Genomic DNA, 20,000 nt, shown 5'->3' with positions numbered 1-20,000 from the left:
TTACAGTGGATAACGGGCAAGACTGAAATAAAAGCAAAACCACAGTGGCAGAAACGCATGCAGTAAACAGAGTCGCTAGTATCCATGGACCGTTGTTGAGCCTTGAATTAAATTACCCCACCTAAGGTAGGTACATAATTTGCAGAGACTTTTGAATGAAACAAGTATTTCCGTCGTTATGTTGAAACGTTGTTGTTGAAGCTTGTTATCGTCGAATTTTACACTTAACACAGCGGTTTTACATTGTATAGGATGCCAAAAATACGATATGTTCGTATCTCAAAACAGAGAAGCTCACAATCACATTACGAAAAGATGGTTGTTTCTCGATTCAGCCAAGAAATCAGAACACTTTTGACCAAGAAAATGTCAGAAGAATAACTTACCCGTGGAGTTTTCTTGTCTGTGTTTCTGCTGACAAGTACGGGGTTGTCATATTTGACGAGGGAAGCGTTGGGAGGAATCATTTTGACTCTGTTTTTGTGGTCCTTCTATCTGCTGCAATGAACCTTTGAGACGCCAGCCTGGTTGCTATGGTTTTGTTCCTGTGCGCATGCGTGAGAGGCGAGATCTCGTGCAAAGAAAACGAGAATCAAGATGGCGCAGCACGTTAGTTGGGAAGGTAAAATTACACCGGGTTCTTAATTCTGGGGGGTTCTGTCTTCTTTTCTCACCAAAAATAGTGCAGGATATAAAACACACAAAGTATTTATTGATAGGCCTCTGTTGAAGCTGAAATTTGCACCGATTTACAAACAAACGGCGTATAATTAGTGAACAGAGTGAGGTTGTCTGCTACATCTCTCATCAGTACTATACATCATAATCATTACATGTAATGTTGGCTTGGTTGCTTGTAATCCTCTGAATCAGTGAATGCTGTCTTAAAACAAGACCATTCTTTCATTTGATTAACGAGGATACTTAAGAGCGGGTCATCGCCTGAAAGAGGTACGGTGTACCAATTTACAGAACGAAAACGATTACCAAAGGATTACCATTTATTCTGAAGCGACAAGCGGACCGAAATAACTGAATCGGTGAATTTACCAAAACTGGTGTCAGTTGTGTTTTCTTTTTGTTTTGATGGAAAACAAAGGCACGTGATGCTAAATTTGTTGTTGTTGTTGACAGTTGAAGTTCTACTTATAGTTATAGTCTTATTGATCTAATTACAATTCACACAGAGGCCAGAGGCATTTTGCGTAAGCTGAGGGAAGAGCAGGTCAGAGATGGCGATCTTGTGGTCAAACTCTGGGAGGATGTCCTCATGGATTCCAGCCACAAGCTGGGCAATGAACGTAAGGACATTTGTTTCCTTAAATTCTTCATAATTGATTATTAATCAATTCCGCTGTCTTTCCTGTCTTTCTGTCTTTTTTTCAGCTGTTGTATACCATAAATCCTGATTTAGCCTTGCATGAGATTCACACTGAATCAGTGAATGAGTCTCAAAATGATTTTTTTTCTCCAGTTTGAGACTTCACTTCCATGGGGCTAATTCTAGAGTATGCCTTTCAGTTATGATCTAGAAATAGCACCCTGGAAAGGACGTCACATACTGAAAGAAGGGTGAACACTTGCGATTCATCAGTGTGGCGGTGAACCTCACAAGGGGCAATTTCTGCGTTTGTGGGCTAAAACTGTGACCCACCATTTAGACAGCTAAACTACATTTATGTAGATCACTAGATGGGAGTTGGGGGCGTGGATGGGGAGGGATTGATCATTTGAGTACACAGGGCGATTTGGGGGATATTGCTGCGATGATTCATTGATTGTGGTGACAACATGTTTTTAAACCAGTTATCTTCTAATATAGTTGTTATATTTAATAGCATACAATTAACAAACTGTGTGTGAATGTATGATTTTTGTAGGAATGAAAACCTTCAAATAACTAGTTTCACTATTGCCTTGAATTAAAATCCAAAACAGATGGACTCAGGGCCTCACATCCACGTCGGACATCGGACATATGAGGATATTTTTTTCAAATGTCCTATACATTTTTCATGCAGGAGGACAAATGTCCTATTGTTTTTGTCACAAAGTGGTCAATGTCCGATTATTCTATCATTTGATCCGGACATCATCAGTACTTCTTAATTTATAGTAGTTTGAATGCTAATGTATCGATGTAATGCGAAGCGATGTGTAGCAGACGAAATTAGACACTTTGTGCCTCCAGTACCAAAGAGTTTCCAAGGCTCGCAACTCAGAATGCTCGAAGCCAGTTGAGAGTTGTCTCCCTTCGCGCTTTCCCCGAAAATAACAAATATGCCGCCTAAACGAAAACTGATCCCAGAAAAGGGACAGAAGAAATTACACTTCAAGTCCCTTCCCTCATCATCTGTCAGTAGCACGGAAACTGAGCTTCCTCCAGCCCCAGAGCAGTTAGAGCCCGATCACCCAGGTGAGAATGTCGATCGCAATAGTCAAACACTGATTGGAGCCAAAGAAAGACACTACCCCCTCCCTCACCCCCACGGGGCGTAACTTCATCTCAAGCTTGATGCGTGTGTACCTGGAGGGGCCAAAGGATGACATTCACAAGTCACAGTGGGTGGTGAAGGTTGTTGAAAAGTGGACATCCACGAGGAAGCGAATGCTCTTCAGCAAAAGAAAGGAACCAACACAGTAGTTGAAGTTCAGAGACAGAAACACTGCACTGACTCGATGTAATTTATTTTACATTTTCTGTTACCTTTTTGCCAAGAAAAGTATTTTTGTTCTTTTACTCTCGCGCCAAGAAACTAGTCAAGTATAATTATATTTACGTTTTGTTACAGGAAAAAAATGTCCTATTGATTTGTTTTTGTTCAGGACAAATGTCCTATCACTTTTACATTGGCCAGGACATTTGTCCTCTGCTACCTCTCATGGATGTGAGGCCCTGTGGACTATAATTTCGGTTTACAGTACTCCTCGGATAAGGAGTTGTGCCTTGCTTTCATTTTCAGTGTGGAATGTCTACGAACAGGTGTGCATTGCAGCCCTCGATTGCCAGAAACTGGAGATTGCTGATGTGAGTTTTTGTGTGTGGTTCATTTCCTTAACCTTCGCCAGTCCGGGTTATCGACTACACACGGAAGATATCGTGGGGCCGTGCGGACCCATGCTTCTCAAAGATGCACGCTTTTCCTTCTTTGAGGAACATGGGTTCGCAACGGCCCCACAATATTTGTAGTCTAAATTTGACCTTTTTAAAATAATGTTATTACTTCTCGCTGAAATGTTAGGATATAAGAGCTTTTTAGGTGCCTGAGGCATTCTTAAAAGCTCATTAAAAAATTCCAACTAGATATTTGCAATTAAACACCCTTTTGGGTCCACACGGGTTAATTACAGAGTGCACTTCCTCCCAGTACCATTCAACATTCTTAACCCTTTGACTGCCAAATTACTGCCATTAAAAAAATCAATTATCTGACAAGGGAAACAACCGTTGTAATTGTATTGACATTTGAATTGCCCCCTTGGAGACAATTTGTTTCACTTTTGGTAATGTTGATTTCCCGTGAAAGATAATTGTTTTGATTTTTCATTGATTTTAGCTTAATTGGGGCGGGGATATAGCTCAGTTGGTAGCGCGCAGGATTTGTATTCAGTTGGCCGCTGTCAGCGTGAGTTCGATCCCAGGTTCGGCGGAAATTTATTTCAGAGTCAACTTTGTGTGCAGACTCTCTTCGGTGTCCGAACCCTCCCCCCGTGTACACTACATTGGGTGTGCACGTTAAAGATCCCACGATTGACAAAAGGGTCTTTCCTGGCAAAATTGCTCAGGCACAGTTAATAATTGTCTACCTATACCCGTGTGACTTGGAATAATAGGCCGCGAAAGGTAAATATGCGCCGAAATGGCTGCAATCTACTGGCCGTATAAAATTTCATCTCACACGGCATCACTGCAGAGCGCCTAGAACTGTACCCACGGAATATGCGCGATATAAGCCTCATTGATTGATTGATTGATTAATTCTTCTGGCAGTCAAGGTGGTACATGTAACACTAACACACCCCAGACTCGCAGACCATTCATAGTTTAGGCCTATCATGATAAAATGTAGAAGGCTCTCCGAAACCCAGATTCTTTTATTGGTTTTACAGTGTGGTACTTTAAATCTTGTACAAAATGTTGATTTCTGTCTAAAAGTTAAATATCTTGTCCTGGGTCAAGGAACATAATATGTGACTTTCATAATTGTTTATTTATTTATTTTTGCATGTGGTTATTTCAGTTGTGCATAGAAGCTCTGGAAGCCAAGTTCCCTAACAGTGTTCGTGTGAAGAGACTGGAAGGGATGTTCTTGGAATCAGAGGGAAGGTGAGTAACCATACCGATTTTTTTAAATGAAAACACCATGAGAAAGAGACCACTTTACTTTTTTACTGTCAGAGACAGTGATGATGGGTGCAATAGCCCAATCTATATATATATACGACTTGTGTCTGTGTGTTTGTGTATCTGTGTATTTGTGTATTCGCCATGCACGGCCAAAGTTCTCGATGGATCTGCTTCAAATTTGGTGGGCATATTCAGGTAGACCCGGGACACGACACAACCTGGTCGATATTTCAACACGTGCTCTCAGCGCGCAGCGCTGAACCGATTTTGGTTCAACCTCAGCTATTTTGGTTCCACCTCAGCTACCCGGGCCCCCATACCGACACACCAAAGCCAAAGTTCTCAGTGGATCTTTTTCAAATTTGGACACCGTATTCAGCTACACCCCGGACACAATATCATCGATGAGATATTTCAACACGTGCTCTCAGCGCGCAGCGCTGAAATGATTTTGGTTTTTGTGTTCATTTCACCATTATAAGTAACTCTTCCTTATCTTCTCATCTTATCCAGGTTTTCAGCGTTTACCTCCCTTCCTTCGTATGGTGCACTATATAGTGTGAGTGGAGCGTCTTCGGATATTCCCGGCGTTCTGTTACTGTTACTATTTTTAGAAGGTCAACGCAGTGTCCAGAACGTAAATTGGACCCGTAAATTATCCTCACTGTCAAAGTGCAAAGGTCGAATCAATTTATAGCCACGCGAAAAATACACTGTCATCTATCTCTCTATAGATACGGCTTCTCTGTGTTTTTGTGTGTGTGTGTGTGTGTGTGTGTGTGTGTGTGTGTCTCTATGTGAGCAACACCTGTGCATTGTTCAGTTCTGTTTGTGATGTGGTCTGGCGGCTTTTGTGTAATTTTATGTACTGGCCTTCCTTTGAGAAGCTCTAACTTGCTCAGTCCTGTTTGAGTGGAGTTCGCCTCCTAAGGTGATTAACACGGTTACATTCGTCGACAAGGATGGGACTCGATATGGTCAGGAATGGCATTATGGCCACTGAATCATTTTCGTGCTGTTCCCATTCCACGAATCTGGGAGGGACCTAAGCTTGGCGAGCTTGGCGGGTCCATTGTTCGGACCCGGCGAAGCCGGCGTACGGCTCTAAGTACTTCTTCCCGGCGAAGCCGGCTACCCGGCGAAGCGGGTATTCATTCTAGTGGATAATAAGCCGGCCTCCCATGCAGAAGGTCTTAGGTTTAAATCCCACCTGATGGGTGGAGATTTTTACGATCTCCAAGGTCATCTTATGTGCAGACCTGTTAGTGACTTATCCCCCTTCGTATGTACACGCAAACACAAAACCAAGAGCACACGGAAAAGATCCTGTAACCCATGTCAGAGTTCGGTGGGTTATAGAAACACAAATATATACCCAGCATGCTTTCCCTGAAAGAGGCGTATGACTGCCAAAATGGCGGAGTAAAGTGGTCATACACGTAAATGATCGTTGGAGTTTCAGCCTATGAAGAAAGAAGAACTGACAGTGCAGGGATCATGTAAGGCATACAAAACATTGAGAAAAATTAGTCACATAATATTGTGTGCATGCTGTCTGTTGCACATTTTTTGCATACTGCCTTACATGCTTTAACAACTTTTTCTGAAAGGACTCGTTTAAATGGGGGTGCTGTAATAATCACAGAAAAGCGGCTGTGCAACTGCAATTGGTGACATATCTAAAAGCCGAGGGGATCCATTTTTTCACACGCATTATTTTTGTGAATGCCATACACTTTGCGATGTTAAAAAAAACCATGTGAGCAAGTGTCCAAATACGCAAACATCGTGATATATATTCTTTTTGAGTGCTGTGGCTGAATGGCGTATAACATTGCATTTGAGTGTATGTTGACATATCAGACTTAATTATAAGCTGCAGTGAAATGCAATGATTCGAATTACAGTATATTCATGTTTCTGCCTGCAGTTATGTACATCTTTGTCATTTTAATGTTTAAGAACTAAGAGATCAGAACTTGCTGAAAAAAAGTGAGAAACTGAGAGTACCTAATGTTTTGTTTGCTTGCTTGTTTTTTTAATCTTTTTTCTTTATTTTTTGTTTAGTTGTGCATCATTGGTGTGCATGTGTCCCTATTCAATCAAATATAAACTCTCCGTATTTATTTGAAAATCTGACAAATGTTTTATTTTTCTTCTGCAGCTTTAATAAGGCCATAGAAATCTACCAGGAGATCACAGAGAAAGATGACGCAAACATGGTATGATTCGGAAATATTCTTTTCTCAATTTCAAACTTGAAAAAAATCGTACCATTACCAAAGTAACTACAGCAAGTTTTCCGAAATTATAAATGCTCAAACATTGCAGGAAGCCAGCAGACATGGAAACAGATATACATGTATGTGTCATAGAAAATGTTTTAAGGATCTGCATTTGGAAACTTGTGCACGAGGTATTTAGCGCTCTTGGGGAATAAAGGTTAATGGGTTTGTGTTTGTAAAATTGTAAATGTGCCATTGCAGTTTGCCAAGAAGAGGCTGGTTGCCATACTGAAAGCACAGAAAAAGATTCCCGAAGCCATTGAAAAGCTGAACGAATACTTGAAAAAGTGAGTAAATATTTGTTTGTAGATTGTTGTGGGCAGACAAGCAAAGATGTTTATTGTAGTAATACTATTACATGTAGCATAAGGCTTTTTTTGTAGAAGCGTGGGGGGGGGGGGGGGGGGGGGGGATGATGATATAGAGATTAGAAGTTGGCATGAATGGTACATACCTGTATTGTTTCCTTGAGGCATTCTCCATTTCTCAAGTCTTATCTTTGGAGCTGTTTATAGTAGCTCAACAATTTTGGTACGTTAGTAGACAGCACACCAGTGAGATGTGGAGTAACTGTTTGTGATGGAGTCTGGCTGCCGTTGTCACCTTGTATGCTCTTGGGAATCTATGGGGGGCCGGTTCAAATTTTGACTGGGGGGCCGGTATCAAAATAAGTTAAGGTACACCCCTGGCGTACCCATGGCAGTTATTTGTTAGGGCTATTAAATTAGCTCTATAATTCTCAACCCTGTCTGACTGGCTTTGCCTCCAAAAGTGATCGTTGTGCTTGGTGCACTTGATTACATTTATCTGTGTGTATATTTCTTGCTTGAGAGCAGCTTAGACTAATAGAAGAAAAACGTCACATAATCTGAATGTTGGTTGTTCCAGGTTTATGACCGACTACGAAGCGTGGAATGAAATGTGCGACCTGTACCTGTCGATACACGATTACGCCAACGCCTCGTTCTGCCTTGAAGAGCTGCTCATGTCAAATCCCCACAACCATCTGTACCACCAGAAATACGCAGATGTAAGATGTAGCTTTTAGATTTGTGTGCAAAAAGTTCGAAAGAGTTGGGAATGATTCTGACATTTTCATCCTGGTTAATGATTTTGTGATAAAACTCACATCTAGCTATGACTGACTTTAGTTGATTTGTGCTTTACCTGACATTATCAACTGATGATGGTGTGGACACATACACAGACAGACACACACGCATACACACAGTGTTGTTCTTTAGGGCACTGGTGTTAAAAGTGATTTTTTTGTTTGTTTCATAAGTATTGGGTCAAAAATTGTTGCACAATTAAAGAACTCAGTCTATCTCCTGAGAAAATGATATATTTTTTTTTTTGATCACCGGTTGCCTTGGTAGCAATCCAAGATGGCCACCAAACTGTCACTTTTTAAAACCCTAAGGCTTTTACAAAACCGTAAGGAATTTTGTTTTGGTGCTTGTTATTTATACTTTAGCACAATACCCAACTTTTGTTAGAGGCTTTTTTTGAAATCTACAGTCATTCAAAAGATATCAGTGATAAAAATGAGTGACCTTGAATTTTATGAAAAACCGCCCCCAAAAATAGTATAACTTCTCACGGAAAAAAAATTCAACAAAACGCTCTAACAAAATAAACACAGGTCATCTGTCATTTAACCCACACCATTGACTTTGACTGAAAATAATGTTAAGGTCCACATGTAATGACTTCACAACATTGTGTTTATTCTTAGGACCTAGTTCTTTATTGTGGAGAGGCGGAGTGGCATAGTGCTTAGAGTGCTTGCCTCTCAGTCTCACGCTAGTGGTCAAGGATCGACCCCCAATCGGGATGAATACAAATACCCAATTTTTCTGAGCGCTTTCCAGTCCACCCAGCTGGAAATAGATACCTGACCCTATTATTTTTCGGGACGGGGAAGGCAAAGGCAGCTAGAGGAGAGAGAGAGGAAATGAGTACCGCCCCCATTAAGCTGGCCCAGGAATGGTGAGATCTCTAACATGTCACTTCCCCAATGATGAAATATGGCTATAGGAATACCTTACCTTACGTCTTTATTGTATTATTATTGAATTTGTTTCTGTCAGATCAAGTACACGTACGGAGGCACGGACAACATGGAGATGGCTCGGTCATACTACGCTCAGGCGGTCAAGCTGTCGCCCAGCAACATGAGGGCCCTGTATGGACTCTTCCTGGTCAGTGCATTTTGAGCAGCAATTGGTAAAAACAATCATACATGTAAAAACCCACTTATGCTGAAAACACATGGGTTTGTGGGAGTTTCAGCCCATGAACGCAAAAGAAGAAGAGTTGCAATCATGCCTTTTGCGTTGATTGCGATACCAGAGAGTTTTGTCCCTTGAATTTTGTCAGGGTTTTGGGAGGCTTGGGTGTGTGTTTGTGTGTGTGTTCATATAACAATTCACTCTTGGAAGTCTATGGTTCACTTCATGTTGTTTTACAAGGACTGTAACAGTAGAATCAACTCTTGCACATTAAAATTGCATGATGAATATTTAACTCTTTGCCTCCTGTGGCATGGGCAGTAACTCCGTTAATTTCAAACTTTAAAAAATCATACACATACAGCAAAGTCACACTCAAACCTCAGAGGAATCCGGTATCCAGAATCCAAAATATGCATTGCGTATTGCGGCTGTTATCAGGTTCTGCATATAGGTTCTCAAGCGAGCAATATTTGGCGCTCTAGCGGGCAACAGGTTTAATACTGATGTTACATTTGAGGTTGTGTTGTTTTAAGGATGAAAGTCGCTTGTTCATTTCAATGCTTTCTAGGCCACAAAAAAAAATTAGGTCTGTTTACGGTAACATAGGGTGAAAAAATAGGGTCGGTAGGTGTTTTTTTTTTTTTTCCATTTTTTTTTCTTTTTTTTTTCTCCCCTCTCTATGATGTTTCACAGTTCATTTCTTCTCATCAATCCCTGTTTTTGCCCAACATAACCATAAACAGTACTTTGAGCTTACCTCCCTTCTGTCGTCTGCTGTTTGAGCTCAAACAGCTCTATTTTGGATGCGTTTTTGTTTTTTTTCAGACGATCCAAAAAAAAGATTAGGGTCGGGCCTAAAAACTAGGGTCGGACGGGTTACCGTAAACAGACCTATTTTTTTGGTGGCCTTATTCTCTCAAATACGAGGAGACTGGTTCCGCGTAACTCTCACTTTTTGAGCGCTTACTTCCTTTTATTTATCAGATCTTGTTGTTTTGACTTTCAGTCGGCCACAAACCTGAGCTCGAGTTCAGGCAAGGGAGCCAAGGAACGATCGTTGAACAGTAAATACGCTGCATGGGCTGCCGAACAGATTGCCACAAAGTACAAGGTAAATCCTTTTATTTTTTCATTTCCATTGTTTTTTCACTTATTACTTCATCATAGCTGCCAACCCTCCCGAATTTTTGGGGGAATCTCCCGATGTTTGAAATCCATCACGAAATCCTGAAATGTGTTTGATTTTCCCGAAAAGAAAATGTTGTAAAATTATTGGTGAAAGCAGCCTCTTTTTTGGGGACGAAACCGGTGAAAAGACGCACTGGTTAACCGAGACCTGGCAAGTCGATGTGCGCATGTACGGAAAATGATTGTGCTTCTTTCCGGTTTGGGCCTTCTAAAGAGGCTGCCGAAAACAACGAAACAAGATTAAAAAAACAAAGGCTAAAGTGAGGTTTTTACCGCAGTAAAAGACGGAAGTATGACTTTATCGATAAGTCAGTCAACGGCTTTCTGCGGCCCCGGGACGCCCACAGGAATTTCATAGTCATAAGGCTGGCAGCCATGCTTCATTATTCCATTGCTATAACATTTGTGACGTTTCCTGCAAGTGGAAAGCTGTCTTTGGCCTTCAGTGTCACGTGGGTTTGTTTGCCTCAGTATTTTCAAGGAAAAGCAACTCTTCCAAAACTGAGTTATTTTCAGAATTCGTCAGTTGAGGTAGCAGTCATCCCTCTCTGAGACTGATGTTAGATAGGAATTTGAAAAAAAAAGCTATGGGATGTGTGGAATTAGAATTATGGGAAATGTTGCCTTTGATGAGATCAGATGATATCGAACCCTTGTTCAAGTTGTGCTTGCCCAGCCCCAAATATTATTTTGGGGAAGGACAGACAACTCTAGGTTTTGTATGGTGATCGGGCGGGGATGTAGCTCAGTCGGTAGCGCGCTGGATTTGTATCCAGTTGGCCGCTGTCAGCGTGAGTTCGTCCCCACGTTCGGCGAGAGATTTATTTCTCAGAGTCAACTTTGTGTTCAGACTCTCCTCGGTGTCCGAACACCCCCGTGTGTACACGCAAGCACAAGACCAAGTGCGCACGAAAAAGATCCTGTAATCCATGTCAGAGTTCGGTGGGTTATAGAAACACGAAAATACCCAGCATGCTTCCTCCGAAAACGGCGTATGGCTGCCTAAATGGCTGGGTAAAAAATGGTCATACACGTAAAATTCCACTCGTGCAAAAAACACGAGTGTACGTGGGAGTTTCAGCCCACGAACGCAGAAGAAGAAGAAGTATGGTGATCAGGGAAAAGGTGCATTTTCTAGAAGTACAACACAAAGACTTTTTTCATCTGCTGTCCGTACATTTTGCTTTTTACTTTAAGTTAACCCCCTGACACATAGTATTTAGATAATAAACTTTGTGTTGATTTTTTAATTGGTATCTTATGTTTTTGTCAGCTCTCTTAGCATGCAACAATGTTATGTCCCAAATAGACTCTAGTTCTGGGGACACAAAAACAAAGTTAGTAGTAGTTTTGTCAGTTCGAATTTGGGGGTACGATCATTTGGAAGTTGGTCAAGTAACGTCGGAAAAAGACATTTTTGACTCCGAAAAGTGTGCCAGACACAGACAGCCAAGTTGAGTGCCTTTCATGGCGCAGGCAGAAAGTTTGAATGAAATGACACAGGATTGACTGTTTTATTTGGGGTACGAAAATGGATGCAGTATTTTGTTTGCCTAGTTTATGTATTCATTTTTGTAATCCATTTAAAAAAAAAATGTGCATTCCTGAAAAATGTGGGTTTTTTTTTCTTCAGGCCCAGCAGCCAGACCAACAGTTGAGAGACACCAAAGTTCTGGAATCCATCGAGAAAATGTTGGAGTCCTTACAGGTTGCTAATTAGGCCATAAGTTAGAGGGTCAGAGTGACACATCCAGATCTTCGTAAGGCATTGTTGTGGTCCTTTCTGGACTCTGTTTTTCTGTGAAAATTGTATCTTTTGGAGCAGTCTTCTTGAACGTGAGTCTATGTGAGAGCCATTCTTGTAACCTTTGATGGACTGTTTTCTTGTGTGTGTGTGTGTGTGTGTGTGTGTGTGTGTGTGTGTGTGTGCGTGTGTGTGTGCGTGCATGCGGAAGGAGAGAGAGAAACAGAGATTTTCTCTGTGGCTGCAATAGTGTGTGTGTGTGTGTGTCTGATAATGACATGTGCAGAGTGAATAGATGAAAGGGACTGGCCAGATCTATCACAAACATACACATCTGTGTATCTTTTTTCTTGTATTTGGAACAGCTCACCATTATATTTGTTATGTATCGTTGAATTTTGTTTCATTTTGTAGGTTTGTGGGAAAAAGGTACAGATATTTAGCATCAGAGTTATTACAAGCTCTTTGACTTTTCTTTATTTAAACGCCAGTAGATGACATTGTCAAAACATACTGTTGTTATTTAATGTATGGTTCTTTTTGTTTGTGTTGTTTTAGTTTTTGTGACTTTCAAAGCACAGTGAAAACCTCTCTTTCAAGGAAGGAGTCTTAAACTTCGCGGGTGGTCGTGGGTCCATGTGGACCCAGAAGGGTGTTTAATTGCAAATAACTAGTTGGGATATTTTAATGAGCTTTTAAGAATGCCTCAGGCACCTAAAAAGCTCTTATGTCCTAAAATTTCAGCGAGAAGTAATTAAAAAAAAAGGTTATATTTAGACTACAAACATTGTGGGGTCGTGCGGACCCATGTTTCTCAAAGAAGGAAATGAGAAGCATGGGTCCGCACGGCGACTTCCGTGTGTAGTTGATAACCCGGACGAGCGAAGGTTAGAATAGATATGTATAATGCTTTATGCGGAAGTATTTGAAAGTAGTAAAGCAGAGGTTTCAATTTCATACATTTTTCATGTAACCAGGGATGACCATAATTATCCCAACATTTTAACTCGCCAGCTGGGTGAGTAACTGCAAGAGAGTCACTAGCCCACCAGAAATTTCGCTGGCCCGGTGCATACCAAAGTTGCTCCATCTGATTTGAAACTCGATATTACAACCAACAATGTTGCATTTGACCAGAATTTTCACTGGCCAAGCGGGCGAGTTGCCAGGCGGATTTTTTACTCGCCCCTGGCGACCGGTTGGACGATTTGACCATCCCTGTGTAACTTATTCAATCTGTAAGAATATTCCTTATTGATGTGCAATGATAACGATATTGTATGTTTTGTTGTAGCTGGTTGTTTTGTACAGTGGATCCTCCTGTCAGACCTTCATTTGACTTCCCCCCACCCCTACTTTAAGATTTCGCTGTTCCAGATCTTCTGTTGCTGACATTTTCATTTTAATATTCATTACTTTATTGTTCGATCTCTGGGAAATTCGGGTCGCTTCCTCCCAGTGAAAAGCTATAGCAGCAACGGAGTCGCGCTACCCAGGTGTCTGCGTGTTTAAGTGTATTCAGCCACCTGCACTTATGGCAGAATGACCAAGGTCTTTTACGTGCCATTGTGGTGACACGGGGGTGGGACATGGCTTCCATCTCTGGGTCTGCACAAAAAGTTGACCCGTGTCCGTCCCGGCCCGAATTCGAACCTGCGACCTTCCGATCACAACTGACACAAGTCCAGTGCTCTACCAACGGAGCTACCGGACCATCAATAAATTTGTCTATTTTTAATTTTTAGCACTCCCAAACCCACTCCTGTCTCCCAGTCTTCTCAGATTTCAGATCTTAAAAAGGGGGTCCACTGTATGATGTAATATGATATCAATGATAAGCAGAGGATGACTGAGCTGGCGCGTATGGTGACATCAGATGACGTTTGAAAATCTGTGTGATGTCGAAGAAGTTTGAAAATTGTGAATCTGATGTCTTGTAGTGCATCTGGTCTCTGTTGTAAGCCTGACAGAAATAAATTGTGGTTAAATATTACTTGGTGTGTTGTGTGTGTGTGTACACAAATGTGTGTGTGTGTTTTTGTACACAAATGTTTGCGTGTGTGTGTGTGTGTGCATGTGTTTGTACAGTAAAGTTTGCTTGTATTTTTTTGTGTGTGTGTGTGTGTGTGTGCGTTTGCACAGAAATGTGTGTGTGTCTGTACAGAAATGTTTGCATGCATGTGTGTGTGTGTGCGTGCATGCGTTTGTACAAAAAATTTGCTTGTATTTGTGTGCGCGTTTGCACAGAAATGTTTGTGTGCATGTATGCGCTCAGGCTTTCTTGTTTGAATTTGTTGGCATTTATTCTAAGCGCATCATCAGTCCATGCATGTATAGAACGTACATTCACACCTTACAGTCATTCCCCCCGCGGGTTAGGGGAAAGAATTTACCCGATGCTCCCCAGCATGTCGTAAGAGGCGACTAACGGATTCTGTTTCTCCTTTTACCCTTGTTAAGTGTTTCTTGTGTAGAATATAGTCAATGTTTGTAAAGATTTTAGTCAAGCAGTATGTAAGAAATGTTAAGTCCTTTGTACTGGAAACTTGCATTCTCCCAGTGAGGTAATACATTGTACTACATTGCAAGCCCCTGGAGCAAATTTTTGATTAGTGCTTTTGTGAACAAGAAACAATTGACAAGTGGCTCTATCCCATCTCCCCCCTTTCCCCGTCGCGATATAACCTTCGTGGTTGAAAATGACGTTAAACACCAAATAAATAAAGAAAGAAAGACCTCACAGTCATCGATTCTTGCAATTTTTAATTGTTTTGCAAATTATATTTAATATTACATGTATATTTATAACAAACTGAACAACATACATTTTCTTAATACTTATTCAATGTTAACAAGGATATAGCATTGCCTCTTTAAGTCTTACCTGCTACATTTCCCGATAGACTGGATTATCATGTCTTTTAATTATGCGCAGACATTTGCCAGTCCTTACATTAAACTATTTTGTGCAAGAAACATCCAGCACAAAAAGAAATACCACATTTTATTTTCCGCTACAAACCAAGAACATCGCGTGCACACGCGCACACACTGACACAGTCCACGGACTTACATTACCTACGTCCGTGCACAGTCACACACACGAACGCACGAACCCAATTTTTCATGGCAGGGGACATAATCTCTCCCAAAGCTTGAAAATAAACAGAGGCTACCTCCCTTGCTGTAATGAACGATTCCTGAATCCTGACGAAAAACTGAATTGAAGCACCGAGGACTGCCGATCACTCGATGCTTGCTCACAACACTCATAATAATAGCATGACAATCTTATTTTCCGTAATTTCCTTTGGTATTTTTTGTTTGTTTTGTCTTTGGGTTTGTTTATTTGTTTTTTGATGTGGTCAGTGGTTGTGGCTGTTGTGTTGTTTTTATCGTTTCAATTTCTGTAATTTTCATTGGTGTTTTTGTTTTGTTTTGTGCATTTTTGTTTGTTGCCTTTGGGTTTGTTTATTTGTTGTTGTTGGATGTGTGTGTGTGTGTGTGTGTGTGTGTGTCAGTGTGTACGGGTGTGTCATTGAGTGTGTGTGTGTGTGTGTGTGTGTGTGTGGGGGGGGGGGGGGGGAGGAAAGGGGGCGATTCTTCGAACGGATTTTACAAACTCTTTTCCCCCGGTGATAAGCAAGTGTGCGTGCTGTGTAACAGTGAAACAGTTAGCACATACACTGCCTGTCGCATGTGTGTGTGCTTTTGTGTTTTAGTTATCAGAAAGGTCAAGGTCTTTGCCCCCAAACCGAAGTGCAAGTAAGGGTCACTAGACAGTTTAAAATTAAGACCAGGTTATGGCGCGAACGTGACCTATGTCGATACGCATAGCCTAGAATGAGATCAACGACGAGTGCATGGCTTGCCTCTCACTCGATCATCAAAGTCCTTACCGTGTCGTTTTTTCGTATAATAAAATAAATTAGTTAAACATTTTTTTTTTAAAGCAATATTTTAACGTCGAATTGGCACTTTGAAAGGACTTTTTTCGTCAACGAAAAATTGATTGTTTCAAGCCATTTAAATGCAACTGGGCTTTTGGCAGAATCTAAACTTCGTAGAATCAAATTGTTGGAGCCTTCTTTTTTTTCCCTGAAAGCGCAACAGCTACGAACTCGTTCCAAGTAAGGCCACTTCGACAAAGATAAATAAATAAATTTATTAATAAAGGTGGCACAAGAACTAACGTCGCGGAGTAAATTAAAACAAGTCGCGTAAGGCGAAATTACTACATTTAGTCAAGCTGTGGAACTCACAGAATGAAACTGAACGCACCGCATTTTTTCACAATGACCGTAGTCCGCCCTTCTGCAAAACGGAGTGAAACTGACGAGCCTGTTCAGCGCGGTAGTGGTTTCGCTGTGCTGCATAGCACGCTTTTGTGTACCTCTCTTAGTTTTAACTTTCTGAGAGTGTTTTCAATCCAAACATATCATATCTATATGTTTTTGGAATCAGGAACCGACAAGGAATAAGATGAAATTGTTTTTAAATCGATTTCGGCAATTTAATTTTGATCATAATTTTTTATATTTTTACATTTCAGAGCTTGTTTTTAATCCAAACATAACATTTTTAAATGTTTTTGGAATCAGGAAATGATGTAGAATAAGATGAACGTAAATTTGGATCGTTTTATATAAAACAAAATATTATTACAATTTTCAGGTTTTTAATGACCAAAGTCATTAATTAATTTTTAAGCCACCAAGCTGAAATGCAATACCGAAGTCCGGCCTTCGTCGAAAATTGCTGTACAAACCTCAACTTTTACAAAAAGCCGGATATGACGTCATCAAAGGTATATATCGAAAAAAGGAAAAAAATGTCCAAGGATATCATTCCCAGGAACTCTCATGTCAAATTTGATAAAGATCGGTCAAGTAGTTTGGTCTGAATCGCTCTACACACACACACGCACAGACAGACAGACACACACACATACACCACGACCCTCGTCTCAATTCCCCCTCTATGTTAAAACATTTAGTCAAAACTTGACTAAATGTAAAAAGGATCTTGATTTGCTAATGCAGATAATATATCAATACAATGTAAAGAAGAATGCGTTTTTACAGTAACATTAGCTCTTTATCCGTCGATCAGTAACGGGAGCAGAGAGCAACGTAATGGACCACAACGAATGTGTGTGTGTGTGTGTGTGTGTGTGTGTGTGTGTGTGTGTGTGTGTGTGTGTGCACCCATTGCACTTCGCTCATAGCGGTTACAAAGTATGTTTGAATACAGGCTGGACAGCCGTGTGAGAAGGGTGCTTTGCACTCGGAGAACGTACTCTGAGCAGGCTGTGTAGCTCAGTCTTCGGGTTGCTTTGCGATGATAGGCCCCTGTAGCCGCGCTGAAGCTATATATAGCGATGGATGCTGTGGTTCCGCACTGCCGCCGTTCGGATAACTCAGTGAATGGAGCCAAATCGAAAATAAAGCCAAACTAGCAAAACATACAGTTTACATTTTGATCTTTTGAGTTTTTGTGTCTTTCGGATCCCGTTTTTTGTTTCATCGATCGTTTACTATTAATTTCCAATCAAGAATTTACGTCGCCATTACCGGACGCGATTTCCGGTGATGAAAAAAGCTTGACGTAATAATGCCGCGCGCGAAGAGATTCGAAGCAATTCCGTCTGTCAAAATTAAGGTTCTCACTGGAAAACGAGGACGTCCTAAAACTGTTCAAGTTGAACAAGTTGACTCAAAGCGAAGACGGCATCATGACAATGAAAGCCCGATGGACAATTTGGAATCAACTAACTTGTTCTCTGGCTTGGGGGGTGCGGGGAGCAGTTTACTTTAATCTTACACTGATTACCAGTGCTAAGTACACCGAAGAACTGACACGTAACATGGTTACCCAACCGCAACGGACAGGGAGGGACGCAGTTTCGCGCCCAACAGTGACCCCCACAATAACTCCGCCCACCAAGCCTAAGGCTAAGAGCCCCACTACACCAATCGCTGACGCCACCCCCAACCACAGGGACGTTGAGTGACACACACTTATCCCCTAATTACACGAAGCAGCCAACCCATGAGCGGGAACTGTTACCCGCCAATAAGACCTCAGATCAACTCTGACCAAACTATCTACTTAAACACGCAGTCAACTACTTGCCAAAACAACATGCCCCTAATGGCTTTGCCGTGAGGGCGTAAAACTTTCATTTCACTTCACTACTTGCCAGTGGGAACGCTCAGTCCCCACTATCACAGCTACTGTGATCAAAACCCTCCGAATTTGTGAGGTACACACACAGAGATATAGAATATTCTATATCTCTGTGGGTACACATACAACGAAACCCTCAATTACTGAGAGGTGCTTCAACTCAATATGCCTCACATTAAGAGAGCAACAGCCCAACCAAGGGCAATATATACGATCTTCTCATCACCGACAGGCAAAACAGCCTTGACTACCGATCTCTACAATACGTTCACCTTCATTGGGAACGCTCAGCCCCTACTATCAAAGCTACTGTGATCATTACCCTCAGAATTTGTGAGGTACACATACAACGAAATCCTCAATCACTGAGAGGTACTTCAACTTAATCTGCCTCACATTAGGAGAGCAACAGCCCAACCAAGGGCAATATATATGACCTTCTCATCACCGACAGGCAAAACAGCTTTGACTACCGATCTCTACAATACGTTTACCTTCATTGGAAACGCTCAGCCTCTACTATCAAAGCTACTGTGATTATAACACTCAGATCTTATGAGGTACACTACAAATCATACATAAATGATTATCTGTTTGTGGAGAAACAAAATAATGAGATGGGTTGAACAAACAACTACACCCCTCCTCATATCTACCTGTACCATTAGTACGCATAAAAGAACGGAATAAACCCGTTAAAGAAACAGTGACATTTATAATCACTGAGCCTCATATAAGCCTCAATCACTGAGAGGACATTTGGGTAATCAACCACCAGTACATGCAAGTACACCCCAACAAGGGAAATGAATAATAATAGTCATCTATAAATGATTATTCTCAATCGAGAAACAAGATGATGAGGATATGGGTTTGAATAGTTGTCCCCTGACGAGGCTACCTTTCAGTTTCCCCCAAAAAACTCTATAAAATCACATGTTCAAAGAAGTTGTCTTAACAGCTTGAAACTGTAAATCTTGCCGAAAAGTACCATCTTTGGGAGAGGTACTTATGGATCTCTGGGCTGCCTACTGCATTTGCCGGGTTTGGCAGACCCTTGATTTTTACCGCCCAGCTGACGAAGTAAAATTCTGAGATTTGGCCATCCCCAGTAAAGCATGTGATAACTGGTATTTTCTGAGAACTGCTAAGACTCTGAACTAAGGCCAAAAAAAAAAGATAGGTGTGGTTAAGGTAACATAGCCAAAACAAATAGGGTAGGAAGGTAGGCAATCATTTTGTTTTTTTTAACTTTTTTTTCTAATGTGTACAAATTAAACGTACTTGACAGGGAAATAAGTGTGCGACTCGAGCGCTGTCGCTTTCATTGCGTTTTCTGCACTCGTTTGTGGTTTTTTTTTTGGTTTTTTTTTTTTTACAAAATAAAAAGTTATAGGGTCGGCCCCTATAAATAGGTAGGTCGGGTTACCGTAACCACACCTATTTTTTTTTAGGCCTAATAGTTGAAATCATGCCTCTGAAGTCTCAATCAATAAATGGTGCTTCATGTGACATGTCCCACAGGTACTTTGCCTATTAGGGGCTAGAGAATATTGTTCGATACCGTGCGTGTTTAAAACACAACAACAAAAAACACACACATATACAACACAGTTCGTTTCGCGAGATATGGTGCATGTATGACATATACCTTAAAAAGTTCAATTAAATATGAAGAGTAAGACATTCATCTATGACTGGTGTTTTTGTGTGCGTTGGCACGCAACCACACATAATTTAATTAAAAGGAATTTTTTTGTGTGCATTCAATCGCGGTTACGGTAGTTAACTCCCTTGCGTCGTCTTTTCACTGGGAAACCATTACAAAACATTGCATATTAAAATGTTTTGCCCCAGCAGAAGAAATGTAACGGTATATCCCTTTTAAAAAGTATACGTATATGTTCATGCTAAACATGTCTCACTCTTGTTTTTGTTTTTCTTGATTTGCCTGTAAACAAAACTGACGAACTGGGCGGCACAATTATTTCGGCAACTTGCCGCCCTAG

General features: G+C 41.1%; 3 protein-coding genes across 3 annotated transcripts in view; 2 read left to right on the top strand and 1 right to left on the bottom strand.

Annotated features, from left to right (window-relative positions):
• LOC138979675 (33 kDa inner dynein arm light chain, axonemal) overlaps positions 1-544 on the bottom strand; it is a 38,828-nt gene extending 38,284 nt beyond the window's left edge. Inside the window, exon 1 of the mRNA XM_070352391.1 lies at positions 387-544. Coding sequence (XP_070208492.1) covers positions 387-467 — 81 coding nt within the window. The 5' untranslated portion in view covers positions 468-544. The remainder of the gene's footprint in view (positions 1-386) is intronic.
• LOC138979673 (ER membrane protein complex subunit 2-like) overlaps positions 1-20,000 on the top strand; it is a 347,725-nt gene that overhangs the window by 26,563 nt on the left and 301,162 nt on the right. The window lies entirely within an intron of this gene.
• On the top strand, positions 498-13,795 carry LOC138979674 (ER membrane protein complex subunit 2-like). Its single transcript, XM_070352390.1, has 10 exons — positions 498-622; positions 1,188-1,301; positions 2,964-3,028; positions 4,242-4,327; positions 6,513-6,570; positions 6,835-6,920; positions 7,522-7,663; positions 8,727-8,837; positions 9,877-9,981; positions 11,692-13,795. Exons 1-10 carry the CDS (start codon positions 598-600, stop codon positions 11,776-11,778), a joined length of 879 nt encoding a protein of 292 aa, XP_070208491.1. The 5' UTR covers positions 498-597; the 3' UTR covers positions 11,779-13,795.

This window comes from Littorina saxatilis, linkage group LG11 (assembly GCF_037325665.1).
Source record: "Littorina saxatilis isolate snail1 linkage group LG11, US_GU_Lsax_2.0, whole genome shotgun sequence".
In the NCBI taxonomy this organism is placed as follows: domain Eukaryota; kingdom Metazoa; phylum Mollusca; class Gastropoda; order Littorinimorpha; family Littorinidae; genus Littorina; species Littorina saxatilis.
The sequence above is the reverse complement of the archived record's forward strand: the minus strand, read 5'-3'. Positions and strand labels throughout refer to the sequence as shown.

Bases quoted from the DNA above. Each gene is read 5' to 3' on its own strand.
- LOC138979674 (XM_070352390.1), top strand. From the start codon at position 598: ATGGCGCAGCACGTTAGTTGGGAAG. The intron at 3,029-4,241 runs GTGAGTTTTTGT...TGGTTATTTCAG, and splicing joins AGAAACTGGAGATTGCTGAT to TTGTGCATAGAAGCTCTGGA. The intron at 7,664-8,726 runs GTAAGATGTAGC...TGTTTCTGTCAG, and splicing joins ACCACCAGAAATACGCAGAT to ATCAAGTACACGTACGGAGG.